At 41.3% G+C, this 24364-nt stretch overlaps 1 protein-coding gene across 1 annotated transcript; it reads left to right on the forward strand.

The window, feature by feature from the left end:
* The first annotated feature begins 616 nt into the window (after window positions 1–616).
* Window positions 617–17090, forward strand: RP2 (RP2 activator of ARL3 GTPase). Its single transcript, XM_036390020.2, has 5 exons — window positions 617–770; window positions 9562–10227; window positions 11857–11971; window positions 13145–13230; window positions 14510–17090. Exons 1-5 carry the CDS (start codon window positions 633–635, stop codon window positions 14591–14593), a joined length of 1089 nt encoding a protein of 362 aa, XP_036245913.1. The 5' UTR covers window positions 617–632; the 3' UTR covers window positions 14594–17090.
* Window positions 17091–24364: the final 7274 nt, after the last annotated feature.

The raw sequence follows: 24364 nt of genomic DNA on the forward strand, positions 1-24364 counted from the left end.
TTTTGCAAAGGGAGCAGAGAGCAGAATGCTGGGGGTCTTATGCCGCCGCTTGCCGCTTCTGCTGCTCTGAAACAGTTGCAAGAAGCCGGGTCTGCTGGAGCAGCGCTTCCAGGGCGGCAAGCACGGCGGTGGCACTGTCCCGAGGGGACCGCGCCGGTATATCCATAGGAAAATGACAAAATTATGTGATGCAGGATTAGTCGGTTTGTATTTACACCCCGTACCGGGCGTTTTGCCTCCGACATGCACAACTGAACCCGCACACGTCTCCGGGCGGGACCCAGGTTTCACCTCGGTGGAGCGCTGGGTTCACGGGCAGCCACAGCCTCTTCCGAGCCGCTCCCGCGGGACGGGCGGGAGGGAACTCCCCCCGGGGCGGGGGAGCGATGGCGATCACGGACAAACCGCTCTGTCCCGCTCGCCCCCCGCCCCGCGGGTGAGCTGCCTCCGGCGGCCGGAGGCGATGGCTGGAGCGGGACGGGGCGGGGAAGGGGAAGGGAAAGGCGGGGGGAAATGTCGCGGTCGCTACGGGAGACGGGAGAAAACCGGAAGCCGGCGGGGCGGGGCGGCGCGGTGCTGGCGAGCGCTTCCCCGCCGCCAGCCTCTCCCCGCCGGGCGGCGGCGGCAGCGCCATGGGGTGCTTCTTCTCCCGCCGCAGGAAGCCGGCCCAGGGCGGCCAGCTGCCGCTGCAGCAGCAAGCGGGAGCCGGGCAGGACGCGGCCACCGGCGAGCAGAAGGCGCCGCAGTACAGCTGGGACCTGCGAGCCAAGGTACCGCCCCGCCGGCGGCGGGATGGGGCTGGGGCTGGGGCTGGGGCTGTCGCTGTCGCTATCGCTATCGCCTCTCTCAGTGGGCAGCGTGTCGCTGTCTCCTGCTGTCCGGGGTGTGTGCTCCGGCAGGGAGCACGCCTTCCCCGGTCCCGCTGTTGTGGCTGGGTCCGCGCAGTTCAGTGCGTTTATTTGAACAATTAAAAAGTGTTTAGCCTAAGGATTTTGCCAGGCAGTCTCAAATTGTGCAAGCGGAGAGGGCGGCGCGCTGGATGCCGCGGCTGCCGGCGGGGCGAGCATCGGTGCCGGTGCGGGGCTGCTCCCGAGGGGCTGGCGCTGCCTCCCGGTGGGACAGAGCCCTGGGGGCAGGCAGCTTGGCTGTGACTGTCCCCAAGGTGTCTGCCTGCCCTCGGGATCCTGATGCAGCGCGGAGTCCCCTGGGTGCGTGCTTCACTCCAGAAAACCGGGATTAATGGCTGGGGAGCTGCTTGTGCCCGGGCGAGTCCCCGCACCTGGCATTGGAGCGGAGGCACAAAACTCGTACCGTGTGTCCTGACTGTCGATATTGATTCTTCCTGCTTGGGTGTTTGCGCTGTTGGTTTGGTTGGTTGTTTGGGTTTGTTTTGTTGGTTTTTTTTTTTTCTTTTTTAAGGTTTTGGGGTTGGGTGGTTTTTTTTCCTTTCCTCTTCTTTTTTTTTGAGGAAGTAGAACTAGCTTATTAGCCCCTAAAAAGACAGATGAAGTCAAATCCTTTCCCGTGCTGTTTCCAGAGCTCCCGGAGGCAGTCATGAAGACCCAAGCGGGAAAGCATTTAAATGCTGGATAAAATGTATTTCTTCCTAGCATCATTTCAAGTTTCACTTCCTAAACATACAATGACATTGTAGCCCTACTAGGCCTCTCTTCCTCTCCTCTCCTCTCCAGCTGCCTTCGGGTGGGGGAAGCAGGAACTGGGCAGGCGAAAAACGTAATGAATGTGGTTTCAACAAATAAAAATCCTCAAACCTTTAGGTCGTATTTTACAAGTATGGAAAAGAAAATGTGTGAACTTATTTGAATGTTTAGCTTGCTTGTGCCAGGTGCTCTAGGGTGTCCCTTAAGTCTTCCAAGTAGATTAAGGGAAGCTTAGATGGAGATGAGCTAGAGAGTGTGCGCGTGGCCTGGAGGAATTGGTTCCTTGGGGATAAAGATGAGCAATCTGTGCTGGGCTTATTGCTTTGACTGGCTAGCAGATATTTAGGGAGCAGACAGAGAAGGAGAGAAGAACAGCCTGTCACTTGTATGGAGACTACTCTCACAGCCAGAGGGGCTGTACTGAAGCCATATTTTAGTGACAGAACAAAACTTGGCCTAAAAGTAAATTACTAAATCAGCCTTTGGAATAATATTGTTTAATTTTAGAGTAAATTCACCAGCTAAAGCTCAACAGGTATGAGATTTTTTACCCCATCTACTTATATACAGCTAACTTTGAAAACAAAAAGAAGGAAAGTCAGGATATAGAAAGACTTGATTCAGAGAATAGCTGGCCTTGTTGCTAAGGAGATGTTTGTTGTTAACTTGCTGGAAGAAGGCTCAAGCTAACATGAAACTGTTACAGCACCAACAATCTATCTCTGTGGAGTAAAAAACCCGTGATCATGTATTGCATGTAAGACTTCCTCTTTTTCTATAAAAGACTCTTACAAACCAGAAGAATCAGTGAGTTTGGGCTGTGCTAGTGAACTGTGTAAAGCATCAAAATAGCTGCTTAATTTTGTAATGTACAGCCTAAGAATGGCTATTTAATGTCTAAGTTAATTTCTCTTGCTCTTTGCAGCCTTATTTTTCATTGGGCTTTTTGGGTGTAAGATTAATACATTAAACTAGGAAAGCACCTGGAGTCACCTTATCTTAGGTGAAGGAGTACTGACCACTTGCTGCACTAAACTTGTTGATCCCAGTTTGTATTAAGTGAGACCCTGTCAGTGTTAATGTAGTAGCTTTAAATGTTGTCTGTGATAGTTTGTCCTGTTGTCTATTGCTTTCTCACTTGTGATGCTTCACATATACTTATTTCACAAGTTTGTACACAAAGTTAAATTGAAGTCAGTTGGCATCAAGACTGTATCCATCCAGTGCATTGAGTTGTATTCTAAACCCTGAAAACCTCAACTCTGTCAACAGATGTGCTAAATTGTCTTTTGATATTTATTTCCACCATTTGGGTTGGGGATGTGTTTCTGATTTTAGGCTCTCCTACTCAGTGGTGCAGCTGTGGTTATACAGTTCCGTTTCACAAGCAGGTTTGGCAATTGTCTGTAGGTTTGGTAAACTATGCTCTGTATGTTCTTACAGGTGAGTATGTCTTGCTTCACTCCAGAAAACCGGGATTACAGCTGTCTTCCTGTAAACTAATGCCATCCTGACATGGCAGAAAAATGTAGGCACACTTGTGTGCATATTTGTGTGATTAGGAATGTGTAGAGGGATGACTGAACCTGAGGGGTTCCTCCAACAAAACTATTTCTTCTGCTTCTGAAGGGCATCATTGCTAGTTGAGCCTATTTTAATGATGTTCTGGTGGCAAAGGACGATTAGTATTGATACTGTCTGCTAGTGTAGCCCTAGACAAAGAGAAGTATGATGATATCCCAGTGACTATATAACTCTTGTGTAATAGTCCCAAAAATGGACCATGTGATAGAAAATTCTAAATTGAAAATATTATAAGATGCTGATAGTTGAATTGAAATTAAGGAAAGTATATGAATTTGAGGAGTCTTTTCAGATTTCTTTGTGACTTTATTAAGTGAGGACAGAAGTTTTAAGATAAGCAAAATTTAATCAAATTTAGATTACATTGTGAATCTGCTGAAGTCTCTATAATGCTTTCTGAACCTTGGGTTCAGAGAACTGTGTGAAGATTACTTGTGGTGCAGTAGAAGAACCAGAGGATCAGATTATTTAGAAAACAGAAAGGAGAAGGATGAGCATTCAGTTTCTTGCTGCTCTGGGATTCTCAGTCCTTGAGTGGAAGTAGAGCACAGTTTATTCCAGAGTCTGTTAGTACTGCATTGCATCCTGAGGACTTATTATGTCTCTCGATGTCTTTGGGCTGTCGCGAGAGTCACTTTCTGACAAGGGTGGGAGAGGAACTTGATGGTGCTCAGCCCTTCCTGAGGGGGTGAAAGCTAGCTCCTTCAGCTAGCTTTCCACCTGGGTTGGTTTTGTTTCCCACTGTATGACTAACAGCAGCAACTGAACGTGGGTATGCACAGACAGGAACTAGGGGCTTTTGTGTCTTGTGATGATACAAGATACACTCATGACCTCCACAGGAGAAGAAACACAAACAGCTGCATCATCTTTTTTGCTGTTGTCTCATGTTCACAGAAGTAGGATTAGATTAATTATGATCATAGTGGCATTTAGAGCTTAGAGGAACTTTCCTTCCAGATTATTTTTTTAACTTTTAGGAGGAACAAGTAAAATTTTGTTTTATGTCGACTGACTTGCAATATAACTGGTTTAGTTGATAAGAAACCTGCAGCTATCATTGTTATTGTGCTGTGTAGCTGGATTTAAAAAGTTAAAAAACCTCAAGAGGTTTCACTTTTTGCCTAAATCATAGTCTTTTGTTAGTTACCTTGCGTTTGAGGATTCTTCATGAATGGTCTGAGCTCAAGTGGGTATCTTGAATTGTCTAGATCTTGTTTAGGTAGCCATTTTGTACTTCATTTTTGAATATTAATAAAATAACTTTTTTTCTCTAAACATTGGATTTAAGGACAAACTACGTCATTGTATCTCCTTTATGCTTCCTGGTGCACCAGAAGAACTATTGCTGTTTTTCTCAAAATGTGGTCAGATCAACTGAGAAACAGTCAGAAAGTTCATATTAAGCAGTATTTCCAGCTAGATCAAATACAGGCCTGTGGTAGCTTCCTTTCTTCTTTCACTTTTTCTATATGCAGTGTTTAGCAGTGGTTTGCTGAATGTGAATGACTGTTTTATACTGTTATGGGCATTATGGAAAAGCATGAAGATTCCCAAGAATAGAATGAAATGAGCATTCAGACTGTTGTATTGGCCACTTCTAAAGTCAGGGTGTGCAGGAGGTGCTCCAACATGAAAAACTGTTTGCTAGAGACAGGAATCTTCACTATACTTTGCACCTTTTCTTGTTGTGCAAGAATCTTGAAATCTGCCAGTGGGTGAGTAACTTCAACAAGCAATCTCCAGAGGATGTTGCAACTCATTACTTGAGGGCACCAAACCCATGCAAGTATGATTATGCAGAAGTGTCTAGGCCTGGGAATGCACTTTTTTTTCCTATTTCCCTAATGTTAATTCCCCTGCTGACAAAAATAGTGCTTAAAGCTTCTTAAGTTGATGTGCCTACCCTATAGATGCAGCTTTTAATGTCACTGGGTCAGCAGCCAACTTCTGTATATTATCAGCTGTAAGTTCTTTTCTGCGCTGCCATCCGTAGTGACTTAGAGAGATAGGGGATGATTTTTTGAGAATTATATTTAAAAGAGAAGACCTCAGTGTGAGTGGTTTAGAAATACTTTACAAACTGTTTGCTCAGCAGCCAGAACAAGGGTAACTAGAGGAGAACTGTAACCTGTTAAGAACAGCAGTACTTTCTCATATTTGTAGGGTCTATCACTATTGACTGAAACTCCTTCCCTGATGGATCCTGTGAAACAATCTTGCAAAGACATGAACTCATACCAGAAACACTTCAAGATGTTGGGATCCTTTATGATTCTAGGTACAGTTACCACTAACAGCTGTGAAGGTCTAGTACTTGCAAGTCTTCTTCCAAATGGGAGCTGCCCAGTTTTGGTGCCAGCAAACAGGATAGTGGTGGCTGAAGAGATGTATGGCATGTGCAGCTTTCACATAGCCTCTGACCTTCTTGCAAGACAAGTGTCTGCAGGAAGGAAAGCTGCTTAATTTACCTTGCACTTGTAACAGGATGCCCTGGAGCTGTAAGGAGCTGTGACAAACTCGTTTGCCTTCACTTCTCTCCTTTTGTTTGTTCTTTAAAATCCTTGCTCCTTACAGTTTATCCTCTAGCCCTTTGTAACAGACTTCTCACCATTGTGTAATTGCTAAGAAACCAAGAACAGGCTTCTGTGCCTGTTATGAGAAGGAAAAATATTAGCCCTGTAAGAAGGGCTGGCTTTTTCATCATCACATCTGGTTATTTTAGGTCATTCCATGGAGTAATTCCTGAACCTGTGCATAGCCACTTCAGTTAGAAGGCTTCAACTCCTGGGCTCTGCCAATATCTATTAATGTGCAACTCCTATCTACTCTAAGAACTGTTTCAATTCAGCTGAAAATATTAAAAGCTACTGCTGTGAATACTGGCACCTTTTGAATTTTATATCAGCCTGGGGAAAAAAGATGTTTAAAAAACCTGGTAAGGGCTGGAGAGTAAAGCATCTCTCTGGGCAAAATGGGTGGATTTGGACAAAGGTTTTTGAAACTTTATCCAAACACAAAGAACAAGTAAATAAGTTATCAAATAGTTGAATTTTCCTGACCTGACATGTGCTTAAGATTTTATAGCCAGTGGAGCACCAAATGAATGGGCAGAGAAATGTATATAGCCCTGGTTATGGTTGTATGAAACTGAATATTTTACTTCTGTTTCTTTTGGCTTTCCTAGCCTGTTTTTTTTTTTTTTTTGCTATGTTGCCAAGACAGAGCTTAAGAAGCAGTTGGTGTTCACTGTCAGGGGAAGGAAGGTGGTTGCAGTGATTTAATATTAACCTTGATGATACCTGAAGATTCAGAGATGGTGAATGTGCACCAAGAAGGCTGGTGGCTCCTGGCTTGTATAAAAAGGACTGTGGTCAGCAGGACTAGGGCCATGACCTGTGCTTGCCACTGTTGAGGTTGTACCTCAAATCCTGCGTTCAGCTCTGGATTCCTCACTTCAAGAAAGACACTGAAGTGCTGGAGCATGTCCAGAGGAGGGCAATGGAGCTGGTGAAGGGTCTGGAGCACAAATCTGATGAGAAGCAGCTGAGGGAGCTGTGGTTGTTGGAAGAAAAGGAGGCTCAGGGAAGACCTTATTGCTCTCTACAACCACCTGAAAGGAGGCTGTAGGAGGTCAAGGTTGCTCTCTTCTCCCAGGTATCAAGTGATAGGATAAGATAAAAGGCACCAAGTTGCTCCAGTGGAGGCTTAGATGGGTATTAGGAAAAATTTCTTCATAGCAAGAGTTAGAACAGGCATCCCAGAGAAGTGTTTGAGTCACCATCCATGGAGGTATTTAAAATATGTGTAGATGTGGCAGCTGGGGACATGGTTTAGTGGTGGACTTGGCAGTGTCAGGTTGGTGGTTGCCCTTGATGGACTTAGAGCTCTTTTCCAATTTAAACTATTCTATAGTCGTATGGGCATATAAGGTGCTATTGGATGCATCCTCACAGTCATGGTTCTGCCTTCAGGCCTGTTTCTCTGGCATGTTTCTTTAACTCAGGAGAAGTTAAATATTTATATCTGCTACAGTCTTACATCCTGTCCTCGCAGGGGCAATAACCCAGTGGGGAGAGAGAGTATCAAATCTATTCCATGCAGTCTCTCCAGTCTGTACTGCAGTGTTAATCAATAAATACTCTTAGTCTTTAAAAGGATAACTGCAAACAAAATCAGAGGAAATGTACAAATTCCTTGGCATGGTCAACAAACTGAGAAGTAAAAGCTGTGTGAGGGTAGAACTCTTAGTTCTGGAAAATAGGCAAATAAAGAGGAGCTCCTGAATCTGATAATAAGCTGAACTTTTATCTTTAACTTGACTACTGTTGGTACTCAAAAACTCTCATTTGAAACTGTCTATAAGTTGTAAGTTTGCTGACTAACCAGTATTTTTCACCTAGGCCTAAGTAAAATTGCGAAGTGAAGTTTCACACATCCTTGCAAAGGCCACTGGGTAGGATGAGCTAGTGCTGCTTCACAGGGTTTATAGAGCAGAGCAAATCAGAAAGATGTGCTTGGGTTCCAAGTTTCAAAAATGCTGTGAGTTCTGGAAACACTGAACTCATTCCTAAGAGAAGTAACTGTTCCTCTGTGCCTCTTTTGAAAGCAGTAAGTCTGTGTCCCATGGCCATTAAAAAAAACCCAACACCCAACATACAGATATACACGAAGATACATACATGTTCTAGGAGATGCCTAGGAAGAATATGTCCAAAAGCAATTTTAATATTTGTTTTCTCAAGTAAGGGGGAATATGAGGGTAAGTAACTTGTATATTCAAATATGTAACATTACTTGAGACTAAGGACATTGGAGAGTTAGAATCCAAAGTATGTTGTGTGACTGAGTCTCCATGAGGTGTCCCTTATCTTTTGAGTCTCCCAGTTTTACTTGTAACACTTCCAGCTAACTTTCCTGGATGTGTACTAGTGGTATTAAATATGATTGAGGAGACAATTCTAGGAAGCCATCTTCATTGTCTCAACTTGCATTTTATTTGGAAGATTCATCAGCTGCAAAACTCCTTTCCGATCTGAAGGTCATATATGTTGCATAAAATGAAATACATTTTATCAGCTGGTAGAGATTTTTAGCTTTCTTTGGCTGTTCCAGTCAAAAGCTACCAAGGCTGGTTTAATGAATGTCTGGTGCTAGCCCGTTCTGGTTTATGCCTTTTGCTGGCCTCTAAATATTGTGTCAATGTTGGACATGCTAGGAAGAAGTATTTGTTAGGAATTGTAATACACCAAAGCCTTGGTAATGCATGATAACTGATTATGATGCAGCAAATTTTAGGAGCCTCAAGGCTGATAATCAGAGAGCAGGTTGGTGAAGAGGTCTTGTGTTAGTCCTTCACTTAGACACTTCTAAGTGCTATTTTAATGAGCTTTCACAAGAGGGCAGAGTAGAATTTGTTCCAGGAACTGTAGATGGCTTGTGACTTAACTTATATTAGAAATAAGCCAGCTCAGATTCCTTTGGTTTTCAGACAGCATGGGCTGTATTATTCATGCTTTCCACCTGTATTGCATCCATCCTAGGTGCTGTGTGGCTTGTGAGTTGCTGTTCCCTAAAGGAGAGTGCCAGGGAAAGCCACAGCCTCCCCCAGGTGTTCTGCCCCAGCCAGAGGGATGGTGGAGTGTGGAGGAGATCTGCAAACATGCCCCCTGTACCACCACTGCCAGTTTTTGCTTCTTGGACATAGCTGAAACAATCTCGTATGTTTTGTTAGCACAAAAGTCTTGTCATTGTTAGCACGAGATAATGCTGTGGCACACATTAATGGGCTCTCTGTAGTTTGCAAACATTATAGAGAAGATACTGTTTGACAGCAACAAGATTTCCTTGCAATGTGTTGAGGTAAAATATGACCAAGAAGATTACTCAAAAAAGAAAATACTGTGTATCTCCAGCTTTATGAATCTGTAAGTATGTTAACAATTTATTTATTACAGTTACTACTCTACCCAAATCATCATCCTTGTTGAAACATTTTAGAGTCTACAGTTAAAACTAGCTCCCCTTGCCCCTTTCTTTATTAAAGGACTACTGAGTTGCTTTTTTTTATTCCCCTGGAGATCCTCAGAGGTGTAGTTTCATTTCTTAGTTGTATCTCAATACTGTGTATTCCAGTAGTTTAGCTGGTAGAGTTGCTTCTGATCTTTCATCACTCATTGAAGACCCTTGTGGCATTATATCCTGTACTATTCAGTGGTGCTTCAATCACTGCAAGTCAATGGGCATTTAGCATTTTAATATTCTCTTCATTTGAAGACTTTAACCTTTTTTTTAAATTATTTTATTCCTCCTTCAGATTGACCCCAAAGAGTACACCTTTTCCGGACTTAAGAACGAAACTGTGGGTCGACTGCCTGGAAAAGTAGCAGGGCAACAATTTGTCATTCAGGACTGTGAGAACTGTCAAATCTACATATTTGACCATTCTGCTACAATCACGATTGACGACTGTGTAAATTGCCAAATCTTTTTAGGACCAATAAAAGGCAGCGTGTTCTTCCGTGACTGCAAAGATTGTAAGTGTGTGGTTGCCTGCCAGCAGTTCCGCACGCGGGACTGCAGGAAGCTGGAGGTGTTCTTGTGCTGTGCCACCCAGCCCATTATCGAGTCCTCCACAGGTATGAAATTTGGATGTTTCCAGTACTATTATCCTGAGCTTGCTTTACAATTTAAAGATGCTGGTCTGAGTATCTTCAATAACACGTGGAGCAACATCCATGACTTTACCCCTGTGTCTGGAGAAAATAACTGGGGCCTTTTGCCTGAAACTGCTGCAGTCCAAGATTATGTTCCTCTGCCCAGCTCTGAAGAGCTGAAAGCTGTCAGGGTTTCTACTGATGCCACAAAGAGTATAATACCCATAACTCGAGGGCGGAGACAGAAAAACAGCGATGAATCGTGTTTGGCCGTGTTTTTTGCCGGTGACTACACAACTGCAAATGCCAGGAAATTAATTGATGAGGTGAGCAACCTTTGTCTTCATTCAGGCTTTTCAATTCCTAATTCAACATTCCTGTGGACAGCCTCTGATTCTCCCTGAAGGGGGACTATAGAGGCTCTGTTTGTCTACTGACCATACTGATCAACTGCATTGTTTAAAACTTCAAAGCAAGGTAAGAGACTGAATTTCATTTGATCAGTCAGTTGCTTTACAGTTGGCATCCTGTGAGAGGCACATCTATCCTCTAACAGTTATGGTGTACTTTTCCATCACTGCACACCAAAGCAATGCTCTGAAGAAAATATGTAGTTGATTTGATGAACTTGGTCAAACATAGAGTAAGTGAGACAATGCTTGTGGGAGGGATGTAACTGATTAACTTGTTAGCTTATTGTCCTGAAAGTCTCAGATAACAAAAGTCTATCCTGAAAGATTTTCAGTACTAAAAAAGAGTAAAAAAAAAAAAAAAAGTGTTAAAATGTATCATTTCATCCAGTGCTGGAGCTTTTTTTCTGAAAGAGGCTGTGAGTGCTTGTCATGGCTGGTCAGCTGTCTAGCTGTCTTCAATGACTTAAATAGCTGTTTTTTAATGGTCTTTCTTTTAATTTTTTTTTCCTGTGAGACAGCAGCTTCCAAGCTTGGCTGAGTTTGTACTTTCCTGGGGCTAAAAGCTGGGAGTGGCTGGCTGCTTTCACCATCCTTAAGTGCCAAGGATGTCACAGAGCAGAGTCAGTAACCATGGACCACAGCATCTGAGATCTGTATCTGCAAAAGATGCTGATCACAATGTTGTATGATCAACTAAACATCTGGTGGAGCTCTTTCCCTTGGGTTTTTGTCTGCAAGGAAAGAAAGCTGTAGGGTGTCTCCTTGCCTCCCCAGTGCCCTGCTGGACTTTTGTGGGACTGAGCTACTGAGTTACTAGAGTGAAAGGAGATAATGATACTTATGGGTGGTTTCTTTTCTGACAAAGGAATAGCTACAGGAGGAGGGTAATAGATGTGTTCTCCTCTGTTAGTAGTTATTTAGAAGTTAGAGTTAAGAAGATGCTAAAGGACTAGTTAGTGAGTTTCTGTGGAAATCTAACTGCTCTGCAGATTAATGGATATTTTGGAAGTAAAAATGTATTTGCTCCTTTCCCACATGCTTTTAGTTTCATATTAGATTTGGAGTAAAAATGAAGGGGTGGGACGTGTATATGTGTTTTCAAATGTTGTTAACTCTTGTTCCAAAACTGAAAATTAGCAGTGGATAGATGAGAGTTTGAGCTAATGCTTGACTGAACTATTGCAGACTAAAGAGAACTGACTGCTTGTTTCCAGATGCTGAATGCCTTTAAATCCCATTAGTTTCTGCTTGTGAGGGACTGTGGGGAAAAACACATAACCCTGGGCCCTAATATATAAAACAAAAACATTCACATTTATTCCTCTAGGTGCACTAGGGCAGAGGAGAAAATCTGGATGAATGGAATGAAAATAAACAGGAGTGTAGAAAAAGCAAATGATCTCTGAAAAGAGAAAAAAGGGTCCCTTTGCTCTGAGACCTAATGTGTATGGGAAAAATGAGTCTAATACAGTGTAATATGAATACTCAAGTAGAACTCTGTCTTAGAAGCATTTTTAACATGAATTCTTCCTCTGTTAACAGATGACTAGCAAAGGCTTTCAGCTGGTACAGACTAAAGAGGTTTTAATGAAGGCAGAGGATGCTCACCGAGTTTTCCAGCAAAGTGCATTAGAATTCATTCCACTGCTGGAAAAAGGTGAGTTTGTGTTTTCTTTCTCCTCTTGATACAGAAATCTGTCACTAGAGAGTTCTGGAGAAGAAAGAGGAATGAAGGACAAATCTGTATTTCAAGGGCATACTGTAAAACCTGTTGAGATGAGTTTTGGAAGCCTCAGTGAGCCCCTAAACCAGCCAAAACTCCTGAAGGCATCAGAAATGAGTTATTTCACATGTATTTTGTGTTTCTGCTCCCCCTCTAGTGGTCCAGCTGCATAGTTCAGGAGCAGTGGCACATGCAGATCTGCCTGGAGTGGTCAAAAAAAGCTCATGCTTTTAGACTATTTTCTGACTTGTCACAAGTGCTGCTCAACCACTGAGCTGTTTGGTGTTTCTGCATAAATTATTTAAGCAAATCAATATAGGTTTACATAAAGCAGATAAGTGTTTAAAATTCTTGTTTGTAACTGGTGTGATGTCTGAGTATTTCAAAAGCCTTTCTATTGATATGATTACAGTTGGGTTTTGTTTCTTCTTTCAGAAGTACTGACATCTTGTTGTGTGTTACATGCTAAAGCTCACTGCACATTCCCAAACTTGGTAGCAACATGCAGGTTTTTTCATGGTGACATGAGAGGTCTGTGATGCTCATTGTAAGAATAGGACAAAAGTCATTGCACTTGTAAGATGGTAGTCCAGCTTACGGGCAATATTGCAGTCATGTGGGAAGAAATACCATGTTCAGAATGAAACCAGAGAAAGCAGATCTGCAAATAGTGGGTGAGAACAAGTCTAAAAATCAGGCAATTCACTGTCTTGGGACTTAAGCAAAAATGCTTGAATGACTCAGTCCCACTCCACATGTCTGTGAAATGGCTCACTATTTGAGCAGTGTAGTCTGACTCACTTCCATGATGACTTGACTCCTTAGCATTTTTGTGCTATTGCTGCCTTTCAAGAAGTAAAACTGGAATCCTGTCCAAAGTTCTGAAAAAAAAAAGGCATGAAATTGCAGATGACACTGTGCATTTTTTTTGTAACATGTTTGTCTTTTTAATTCTTTATCTTCTGTTATGGGGCTGCTCAAGCAAAAAAATAAAATGCTTCTTGCGAGCTTCACAATTCCCTATGGGTTGGGACTATGGCCTGAGAAATCTACTGTTTAATGCCAAGCTTAAAAGTATTATTGATTTTAGATGAACCTATTTTCTAGGTCCAGTGGTTGCTTTGGAATTCAATGGAGATGGTGCTGTGGAACAATGTCGAAGCACAGTAAATGAAGTTTTTAGTGGCACCAAGGTAGGCTGGTGTATTGCTTTATTCACAGAAAATATTACAGAATGTTTGAGCTATTTCATGGTCAAGATATAGTGTTGACATACTACACAATCTTTTTCAATTCATGGGTAGTAAAATTGGAATATCCTTTTGTTGTTGTTTTGGTTTTTTGTACTCAAAACATGAGTTACTTTTTGCTCACAAGAAAATTGTCCTAGGAAGAAAGTTCTGAATCCCCATATCCACTGAAGAATACAAGATTTCCACTTAAAACTGTTATTTCACATAACACAAAATCAAGTTCTATAATTGTAGTACAAAAAAGTTCCACTTAAGCCTTGGATTTAGTCACTTAACTGTGGTGTCCTGTCTGTTAAACCACAACAAAGATAATATGATGGGATTTCAACTTTATTCCATGTTTACTTTTGCTCTGTAGGATACCACAGAATGCCTTCCTTCAAAGACAGCGTTCTTTTTTCTTCTGTCAGTTTCTTTCACTTTAGCTTCCTTACACCACACCTCATCTTTCCTTGCTGTTCCCTTTCTCTAAATGGTGATGGTTTTGAGAAAGTTTATGGAAACATTTAGAGCACTCCTGATAACAGGAGAGTGACAAACCCTTTGCTTTCAGGCAGTTGTTCAAAGAAGACTTCAATATCTTTAAGACATCTAGCATCCATGCAGCTCCTTGCTGTCTTTCAGTTCCTTTCAAAAGACTTACTTGGAACTAGGCTGCCCAGTTTCTGGAGAACAGTCATCTTGTAGCTAGAGCTTGGACTTTCACATCCATTGATAAATTTTGAAAAATGAAAAAGTTATTGAAGTTACTTTTTAAAAAATAGTCATCTGCTGGAGAAGCAATGAAGATTTTTTGAGTGTAATGTAGCACAAGGAAGTCTTTCTTACAAACTCTCCCTTTCTGTTAAAGGAAAGTAGTAGTCTAAGGATTTTGTGTATTTATTTTTCCTCTGCTCTCCTGGAGAGCGTTGACTTTACCAATCAATATCCATCTAAATAGATACTAACTGAAGCTGTGACCCCTGAATTATGAAGCCCCAAGCTCCTGATCCTGAAGGGAAGGGTTAATGCAGCCAGAATGTGTGCTAGGAAAGGGTGACAATAACAAATGGTGGAGGCATCAGGGCTGAGAGAATACTAGGATTTGTTCTATCACACAGTGGGAACCCGCAGAGTTGTGTCTCTCATGAAATGCAAAACTAAAAATAAGCATTACTGGTTCCAAATGAGCACGACTGCTTTTACTGATGCATAACTATTTTCTTGTTTAACAAAACAGGTTTTTGTATCAGAAAGCAAAGCATCAGCATCTCAAGATGTAGACAATTTCTACAATTTTGCTGACATGCAGATGGGAATGTGAAGTTTAGCATGAAGGTGCTCACGTACGGTTTGTCTTAGACTTGGACGTCACTTGGCTTGAATATCGCAGTAGTTTTGTCATTTAGTTTTGTATTTCTCATATATTCCTTTTATATGAAAGCCACTGGTGGTTTTTAATACAATATTATCTGAACTGGAGTAAACTGCATAGCTAGCCATGTGCATTGTGTTTGAAACTTAAGTTTAACTTCAAAAACAATTGAGCTTTTCTACTAACTTTTTTACAGTGATTTCTAAACATCTATCGACACTTGAATGTTTCTTGACCACATCTAATGATTATACATATTTTAAAAGTGCAATGCTGATCCAAGTTTGATGCAGTAGTAATTGTTATCTTTCACTCAGACACATTGTTTAGAAAGTGTATTTATGTGAAATTTGCCCTTCAAAATTTCCCCACATGCAAATTTGTCTTTACTGGGGGTCCAGGAAGGAAGCTGTAGTCATTTACTTTTTCTGAAAGCTTAGTCTGAAATTAATTGTCCTTGTAGCATGCTTTCAAAAGCAGTTTGTGACTTTGGCTAACTCTCCTTCAGCATGCTTTTTGAATAAAGTTGTTTGCAGCAGCATTTGTGGTGAGAGTTGTCACAACAGCATTCTGGTAAGTGAGCACTTGCCAGGCTTTTCTGCTCTAGGGTGAATCCTGAGCATGAGTGCTCTGCTGAAGTTGTTCTAAGGTCTGCTCAGGTTCTTTGGCAATACAGCTGCCTCTGGCATTGCCAGCTCACACGTGGGATATATTTGAGGTTTCTTTGCACTTGAGCAATAAACCTCTGGCATATTGTTGTTTGCTAGAAGGGACATAGCCAGTAGTCAGAGAAGGACTCTGATGGCATTAAAAACCCCTTCTTCCTTGCTAGACCCCAGGAGAAGGCTTTTACTTGCAGAAGTAATATAGAAAGTGCTGTAAAATGCTACACACTGCCATAGGATTTATTTTGTATTAATTCTAAAGACAGACTGAAGAAGTACTACCAGCATTTTGTGAGATGTATTTGAATAGTGTTCAGTAATAATGCTTATTGTTCAATAATGCATATTAGAATGCAAATCTATATGGATATTAAAAACATGATTGATTTATTTTTGCATATTACATCCTTACTGATTTTTCTACGTGAACTTAAAGCTTCAGTCCAGGTTTACAAGCCCTCTGTAATACTTGAACCAATTGTGCATGCAGACACACAAAACCAAATTTCATCATTAAAACATGGCTTGCCAGTTTGCTTAGCCTTTACAATTCATTGAAAGGATTGGGGCTGTGTTGAGGTGCTAAAGCCATTTCCTCATTATGTTCATCCATCAAAAGGGAAGATCTTGCAAATTTTAACTGAAGATGAGTCTTGACTCATCAGTTTCACAGCTCTGCAGCTCCAAAGTGGGTGGTTAAAAACATCTCTAATTTTTTTTGAATTAGCACATGAAAGAATCTCTTCTCCTGAAATTCATAATTCTGTAATGCCCAAGAGAGGTTCTGAACTGTCATTTTGTTGCTACTGGGCAAATGCTTGCCATTAGTTTAAACTCAAGAATATGTCCTTAGGACCTCTTGTTATAGTTATGCATAGATTAAATAAAGAAGATGTCCTGAATAAACTAAACCATTGGTGTACTGGAGGTAAGAAAATTGCCACTTCTTTGAAATGTTTTTATTTAACAAAGTCAAGCCACCACCAGAATTAAACTGGTAGCAGAAATTACTACTTGCACTTAGGCAGCCAGGAATTTGTTGTTCTTTGGGGTTTTTTTTGGTAAATATGAGGTGAGGCCTGTAAAAAGAGCTAAAAATTTTATCTTGCTCTCCAAAGTACTAGCACAACTCATCAGTCAACATTTACAGGAATTATCTAGACATGTAGAGTTAATATTATTTTGGTATGGACAGTACATTGACATTGTATCATGTACTTCAGAGCTGGCATTGTGTGATTTGTATTAGCAGTACATATACCAGACTATCTTGGTCTCTAAACTTCTACATAAATATTTCCAGAGTTACATGCTGACACATGATTATGTGTATGTTTGTTTATAGCTTATTTTTTGTATCATTAACCTGCCCTGGAAACAAAGTGCTAAATGGACTTTTGTGACTCCTTTTGCTGGAGGACAGGAAGATTAATTGAAAATTAATCTAGGCTTGAAACAGTGGAATAACTTTTCTATGTGCTGGAAAGAGCAGTGTTGCTTTTTTATTTTTAACAATGATGGTCTGTTTACCGACATAAAGAATTTTTAATTAAAAAAAAACCCTAAATAATGAAGGAGTTTCTCAATCCAATTATTTATCTTTTGATTTCCATTTCTTGCTAACATGTGTTAAGAACACTTCTAGCTTAAGAGTCAGGAATTCTTTGCATTACAGAATGGTACGTGTTTAATGTATTCTTTGTACATTTCTTGTGTAGCTTTTAATGTAATTTGTATTGCACTGTGAATGTGATTCATAATAAACATTTGAAATATTTGAACTCTGGATTCTGAAAACTTCTTAAAATTATGGTAGATTGAAAAACATAATTACATTATATTAGGTATAAAAACTGGGATATTAAACAGGAATATATCTTGAAATAGATACTCATAGCTAATTGAAAATAAGCTTTAACTCTCTAGGCATTCATCTTCTGGAAAAGGTGATTTTTTTGACAGCAGGGATTTTTCCTCAGTCAGAGATTGTGGTGTTTATAGAAGTAAAATTGTTAATTTAGAAAGCAGGTCCATTTAATATATGACAACCAGTAAAATCCTCCTGAAAACAGGCAAACATTTAATACATTTCCAAATGTGGCTTTAAACTCATCAGAAATGTGACTTTTCCAAGAAGAGATGGTCCAGGGTAACTCTCACTAGGCATAAGTGTTTGGAAAGAACATGAAGTACTGTATATATGTCAATACAAATGTCTTTTGAATATATTGAGTAAAATTGTGAAGCTTTAAAGTATCAAAGCTTTTGGTTTACCTGTAGCTATTGTTATACAAGTTTACAGTTTGGAAACCATCTTGTTACCCCAGTTGGATGCAAGTTGCCTAATAATCTTTTCTTTTATGTATCTCAGTCATACCAAAGCTGCCCTTAAGTATTTTCACCATTTTTAACAATCACATCTTCAAATATGAACATGAAGAAGTATCTGTGCCCCAGTTGCTAGAAGATCACCCAATTTCTTTTGTCATATCTAATATACATGCATTCTTTTGCATGATTTTAATCCACATACCAGGCTGCACTTATATAACTTGGACAGATTTTTTTCAATTCCATAAAGCAACCATAACCTTTTATTAGAAAATACTTGCTTAAGTCATTCTGACTAATAAGGGGAAAAAAAGTTTTACTAACTTAAGCATGAGTAAAACTCTGTAGCTGAATATTTTCTTACTTAAATGCTGTTTTTTTAAGTATTTAGGTTTTATTAATACAGAATTCAGTGTTCTGCACAAATTTAAATCAGCATTGACAATAGTATCTTCTAAAAGATGTTGACTTCAAAGGCTGTTTTCATAAAAATTTAATGCAGGACATAGTGAAATAAATCTTTTAACACCTAGGAGTAGCCCGGTTGCCTGCCTGATTAGTTCCTAAACTGTAGGTCTTTTACTATTAGTTCCTTGTTGACTCATTGGGACCTTTGTGCCATTTATTTTTGGAATTAATGAGTAAGCCTCCTGAGTCCACAAAGGTGATATAGGTCTTAGGAGGTCTGCAGAAACAGCTCTTCCAAGGCATATTTAAATCTGATCTAAACCATGTAAATTCTACTCCAACAGTTTCAGAAGCTGTGAATAAGTGCCAATTGCAAGTATTGTCTCTAGCATCCATGGATTTGAGTGCGATGGTGCAACTGGCTGTAGCACTTCCTGAAGCTGTGTGCTGTAGTGCTGCATTTTGCTGCAGAATCTGTTGGAAGGCAGCTAGTTCTGGGAGTCCACCCTGTTCCTTGGGCATTGTTTGCAGAGTTTGCAGCATGAGCTATAGTTATTTGCTGAGGACAACAATTTCTGAAAAGTAATCATTTACTGTATTGCCATCCTGAAAGTTTTTCTTAAAGCTGTCTATTCTGAGCTCTGTCTCTCAGCACAACCATTTACATATGGCAAAACCTTGCAAACATCAAACCTGCTAGAAACAAGATGTGCAGGAGGATTAACTGAATGCCTGGGAGTTATGGAGCATTAACAGTCCAGACATTAATATCTTGGTGTCCAGTTTGATAGAAAAATGCTTTTTACTGCTTTCATCTCTTCAGAGGGCCCAGTTGTCATAAGAGTGTTGCTGGTAATGTTTGTGGTCAGAGCCTTCCTGAAGCACATCACTGCTTCTATGTAAGAGAGGAGAAAAGGAGGGGGAAGTGAGAGGAGCTTTTAAAAAAGCTCTGAAGTTTTCTGAGTACATAAAGAAAAATGTGCAACTGCTCGTTCTTTTTTTTTTTTTTAATGCATTTAGTGATAATCCCCAGCTATGACAATTTAATGGCCAGAGTATCTAAGTATTTTCCCAGAATGTATATTAAGCAATGTGGCCAGCATCTGTCAAGTACAAGTCATCCTCTTTCCAATTGCTCAAGGCTTTAAAATTGCCAGTGCTGCAAGGGCCCAGAAGATCTTTCAAATCTGTGTGGATTTTACTTGTATCCTTTTGCTAAAAGAGATGTAGAAAGTTTGTTTTTCAAACAACAGGTAAAGTTCATAGATAGGAAATTACAGTGATGTTAAAAGACTCTTGAACGTTTAAACAAGTGTTTAAACAAGTGTTTGTCTGATGTTCCCAAACTGCAAAGGCTGAAAGCAATGTGCTATTATAAGATCTACCCAAATGATGAGGCTAAATTTAAAGCAAAGCACCTCTGCAGCACTGGGAGCTCAAAGGACTCTGTGTCTAGATGACAGTGGTATGGATCTCTCTGCTTTTTCAACTTCATTTTAGCACAAGTATTGTGGTAGTGAAGTCACAGTTCATAGAGTCATGCGAGAATCTACACTTTAATTTTTAAGATTCTTTTGTCATAGGGAAGAAAACTTGGAAAGCTTGGGTTTGTTCCTTTATTTTGGTTTGTCTTTTTATTTTCCTGTTTAAGCCATTAAACTTGTGTCTCAAAAATAAAAAGAAAAATAATTAAACCTTTTGAGGGATATGGAAAGGTGGGGTGACCACAGAGCTGTGATTTCTGAGCACTGGAGGGAGCAGCAGCCCTACTGTCCCCTACTTACCTGGATGCTGTCTGCTGTGGTGAGATTTCCCCCAAACTGATGTAAATCACCAGAGAGGCAGCTAAATTTGCAGATCTTTTAGGCAATTTACCTTTATTTTTTAGGCAATTTTATTTCCTCACTAATACAAGCATAACATGTATTCTTTGATTCTTTTTTTTTTTTAGGTACTTACTTCCATGCATTTAAGGTACAGAACTATAATACTAATTGGTTTTGAAAGCTACTGGCAACCCTCTCCATTCTGTGCTACTGTCTTAGAAGGAGAAAGATAAATCAAAGATCTCCCTAAGCACAGAACTTTGAACTTGTCAGATCCTGAGAAGTGAAGCTGGGACATTTTGCTCTTAAGAGCGTAAATGGTTCATGATTGTGAAAGTACTTTTTTTTTTTTTTTGTCTGAATGTCCTGATCTTTTTATGAAGGGAGATCTTCCCCTCCATTTCTGAAGTCCCTCCACAAAACAAAACAAAACAAAACAAAAAAAAAAACACTTCGGGGGCCTTTTTTATAGAGTCCTGGAGATAAAATGGAAGGGCTGTACTATGACCTGAGGGCATCTTTTGATAGCTGCCCCCACAAGTGCTAAAGGATTGGATTCAGTGTTTAAAGACTATCTTTTGAAGCTCTGAGTGTTCTTTGCTTCTATTTCTGCTAGTGAGTATCAGAAACATTTTTAGTCACAAGGGTTTAGAGATGGCTAGCCATCCTTATTTGAGATTCTGCTTTGCATTTTTTTACACAGAGGAATGAAAGTTTCTCCGCAGTCACAATTAATGCTCTCATTTGCAGGTGCATGTTTGTGCTTTATGGTAACAGTTCAATAATTTTGCTCACTGTGAAAGGAAAATAAAGAAGTTAAGCTTTTCTGTCTCTTGCCAGTAACTGCCAATGCTTGCTCTGGTTTCAAGGACATTGTGTCAAGGTTTCATCAATGGTATCTGCTCTGCTGATGAAGGGAGTTTTATGCAGCATCTATGCATTTCAAAGAAAAGTGGTATTACCAGCCTTTGGTATCTGTGTATTTCTTTTATCAGAGACAACTAGAACCACTGCCCAGGGAGGCTTCTATGTACAGGCTGGGAATGCCACGAAGACTTGGAAGTAAGGGGTTTGATTTAACTTCTCAGGCCTTTCTAATGCTTATTTCCCCCAACTACTCCTCTGTGACATACTTCTCTGGCATCTGATCAGTGATAGCAGATGCAGTATAAAAAAATACTTATTATTCAAATTTACTGGAGTGCTTCTAGGTATTTCAGTTAGAGGTACTTCTTTTGTGGCTCAGGTCCATGTCAAACTCAGCGTGACCATCTTCTCAAATGTTAAATGTTACTTCAGTGTAACTTTCTTAATATCCTAATATACCACAGGCAGCTTTTGTACAGCTGAGTTAGGACTTGGTTCAACTTGGGTATGGTATATGTGCATACATTATTTTACCCTGATCATACCTCTTCTAGTTTCCAGATCATCCTTCCTTTGGGAAGACTTCCTGTTTGTGCTACATTTTATCAACATTTTATTAACATCTGCCTTTTTGAGATCTGTAGTCCATCCTTTTGTGAGCAAATGTAGAAACTGTGTTGCATACGTCTTCAAAAAGAGCAAAAGTGTACAATCTGCTTCCTATTTATTCATCTTGCTTGATGTTCCTATAGAAATACACAATGAATGTAAAGCATTTATTGAAATTTGTAGCCCCACAGACTTTCTGATATGGGTTTTCCTATGTCACTTATCTTTTGGCTATGAGCCCACCACGTACAGTTGTAGATTTACTATAGAATTAGAAGCTTGGATGCCATTTTCTCTTGACATGTGACAGCCAGTGTAGGGAGGTGTGTGTGATTCCAGACATGGGAAATGAAGATAGCTGCTAAACACCTTTCCTGGGTTGGGCTGCATCTGCTCCTGATGAGGTCACTCATATATATAGTAATCTGCCAGGAAACTTGTAAGAATGTTTCCTTCACTGATGGGAATATAGATTCTTTATTGTCCTTCAGAATGATGGATACTTTAAACACTATATGTGGGGGTATGTGTGTTGTGAGTATACTCTACTAAGCAGGTTTCATGGACACAGAAAAAATATAAATTGCTCTGAAATCCTAATGAAGATATTGGTACTTGAAAATGGTTTTTGTTCAGTTTAATTCAATCAGACTTTATTTCTTTTATTATAAGAAAACAGGCCTTTAGTACATGAACTTGGTTTTATCACTCTGAATTCCGTTCATTTAGGTTTTCAAATCTCTTGTCTTGAATTTAATATTGCTTGCCCTGCTGCCTGCTCCACCTGGTTTGATATAAAGGATTCCACAAGTGGCAGTGGTAGGGGCAGCATTCTTGGTGTTTTACTCGATATTGTGGTTTTCTGAAGCTGCTCAGAGTGCTTTTCTGACAGGTAAATGAACTGAAGGCAAATGAGGTGATTGCTGGTGTGTGAAGGAAGTCATACGTGTCAGCATTGCTGTTTAGTTGTGGTCTAACTGCATTTGTAGAAACCTATGCCTCATAATACACTCAGGAATATGAACCAGTTATTTCAAAGAAAAAAGACTTTTTTTTTTTTATTTTGAAGCAGGTAGGAGATGCATGGAAGTCCTTGCCAGCAGTGATTTACAGTCAGAAGCCTACAAGAATTCAGTGAGAGCTGACTTGGACAAGTATTGGAGAAGTGATTTGTTGAGGGTTACTAAACAATGCTCCACATACTGCTTGGGAAATGTGATTAAGTACTTGGAGAGTACTCAGGGGAAGTATCTTACTGTGGATGCCCACATGGGCCAAGAGGAAGTCAGTGCGAGGTGCCCGTGACTTGGTAGAGCAGGTGGGAGGCTAGGCTGAGCTAGATGGAACATTTGGCTGAAACAGTGCCTCTCTTCTTATGATCTGTTTCTCTTCATCTTTCAGCTGCTGTCAGAAAACATTGTAGAAATGCAGCTCAGGCATGCAAAACTATCCTTTCCATGCTTGCCACTTATCTCTTCCTTTTTCTCCTTTGTACTCCTTATTATAATCTTGCTGTTTCTTTTCTGTGCCTGGCCTCAAGAGAAGGCCTGTACCCCAGATCTGAGTCCCCAGGTTCCATTTCTTTCTCTGCCAAGTTTCCATAGCCCTTCCATGCCTCAGTTACTTTGTGCATGGAGAAATGGGGCTGCAAGCAGCTGAAGGATGATCTCCAGCTAAGACCCTTTGCAGCAGTCCTTCTGCTAAGGAAGGCAAAAGGGGTTTCCAGAGGGTTTGACGCAAGCAATACTTGGTAATAGCAGTAAGGGAAATGAGTGTGGGTGTGGGGCGTAACAACGGAGGAGGTTTGCTGAATTTTTGCCACTGTTCCCTTTATTCTGATGCTTCCTACTGTGCTTTCTATCCAATGCTGTTTCAATGCCATAGGCTGAATGATTAACACTGATAACTGGCTAAAAGCTGCCTTAAGGTAAACTTTATGCTCCTTATTTTACAAATTGTGCCACTGAGTTCTCAGTTTAATGCTGGACTGGGCTGAGATGGGTGCATTGTGCACTCAGAAGCTGCTAGAAGGTAAAAGAGATGTGGTGAAGTGCCTGGCTACCTCTACCGCTGCCACCAGCTGCCCAGTCCAAAGCTGAGTCTTGGTAGCCAGCGGCTTCAGGGATGCAGACCAGGCATTGCCCCTTGGCTCATCTTCTGAACTGGCAAAGGGAAAAGCAACACGTGGGAGTGGCAGGAGCCAGCTCCTGTCTCTCATCTGCTTTCAGGTATGGTTCTCTCCCCTCAGACCCTGACACCCACTGGAAGGGCTGAGACTGTGACCTGCCCTTCCAGCCCCTTCACAGAACCACAGAATGAATTAGGTTGAAAAGACCCCTGGGAGCATCGAGTCCAACCCATGACCGAACACTACCGTGTCAACTAGACCATGACACTGAGTGCCACATCCAGTCTTAAACATCTCCAGGGACGGTGACTGCACTATCTCCCTGGGCAGCCCATTCCAATATCTAATCGCCCTTTCTGTGGAAAAAATCTTCCTCATGTCCGACCTAAAACTCCGTCCATAGTTTTACACTATGACCTCTTGTCCTGTCGCTGGTTGCCTAGGAGATGTTGACCCCCACCTGGCTACAGCCTCCTTTCGTGGTTGTAGAAAGTGATAAGGTCACCCCTGAGCCTCCTCTTCTGCAGACTGAACAACCCCAGCTCCCTCAGCCGCTCCTCACAGGACATGCGCTCCACACCTTCACCAGACACCCTGCCCTTCTTCCTTCCCTGCCGTCCGCCTCCCGCTCGCTCTCCGGGCAGGGGGCGGCTCTGCCGGCGCAGCTGGCAGGAAGGCCCGGCGCGGGCAGGGAGGGAAGGGGAAGAGGCGGGGCCTGGAGCCCAGCAGTGTCAATAATACAATAGGGCTCTTGTGCGGCCGCCGCCGCCGGAGGAGGAGCGGGCCGGGCTGCGGGCGCGCCGAGCAGCCGGCACGCAGGGCGGGAGCCGCCGCCGGCCACGGGCCCGGGCGGGCGGGCGGGGGCGATGCGCGCCGGCGCGGGACG

The sequence above is a fragment of the Molothrus ater genome, chromosome 2 (assembly GCF_012460135.2).
Source record: "Molothrus ater isolate BHLD 08-10-18 breed brown headed cowbird chromosome 2, BPBGC_Mater_1.1, whole genome shotgun sequence".
In the NCBI taxonomy this organism is placed as follows: domain Eukaryota; kingdom Metazoa; phylum Chordata; class Aves; order Passeriformes; family Icteridae; genus Molothrus; species Molothrus ater.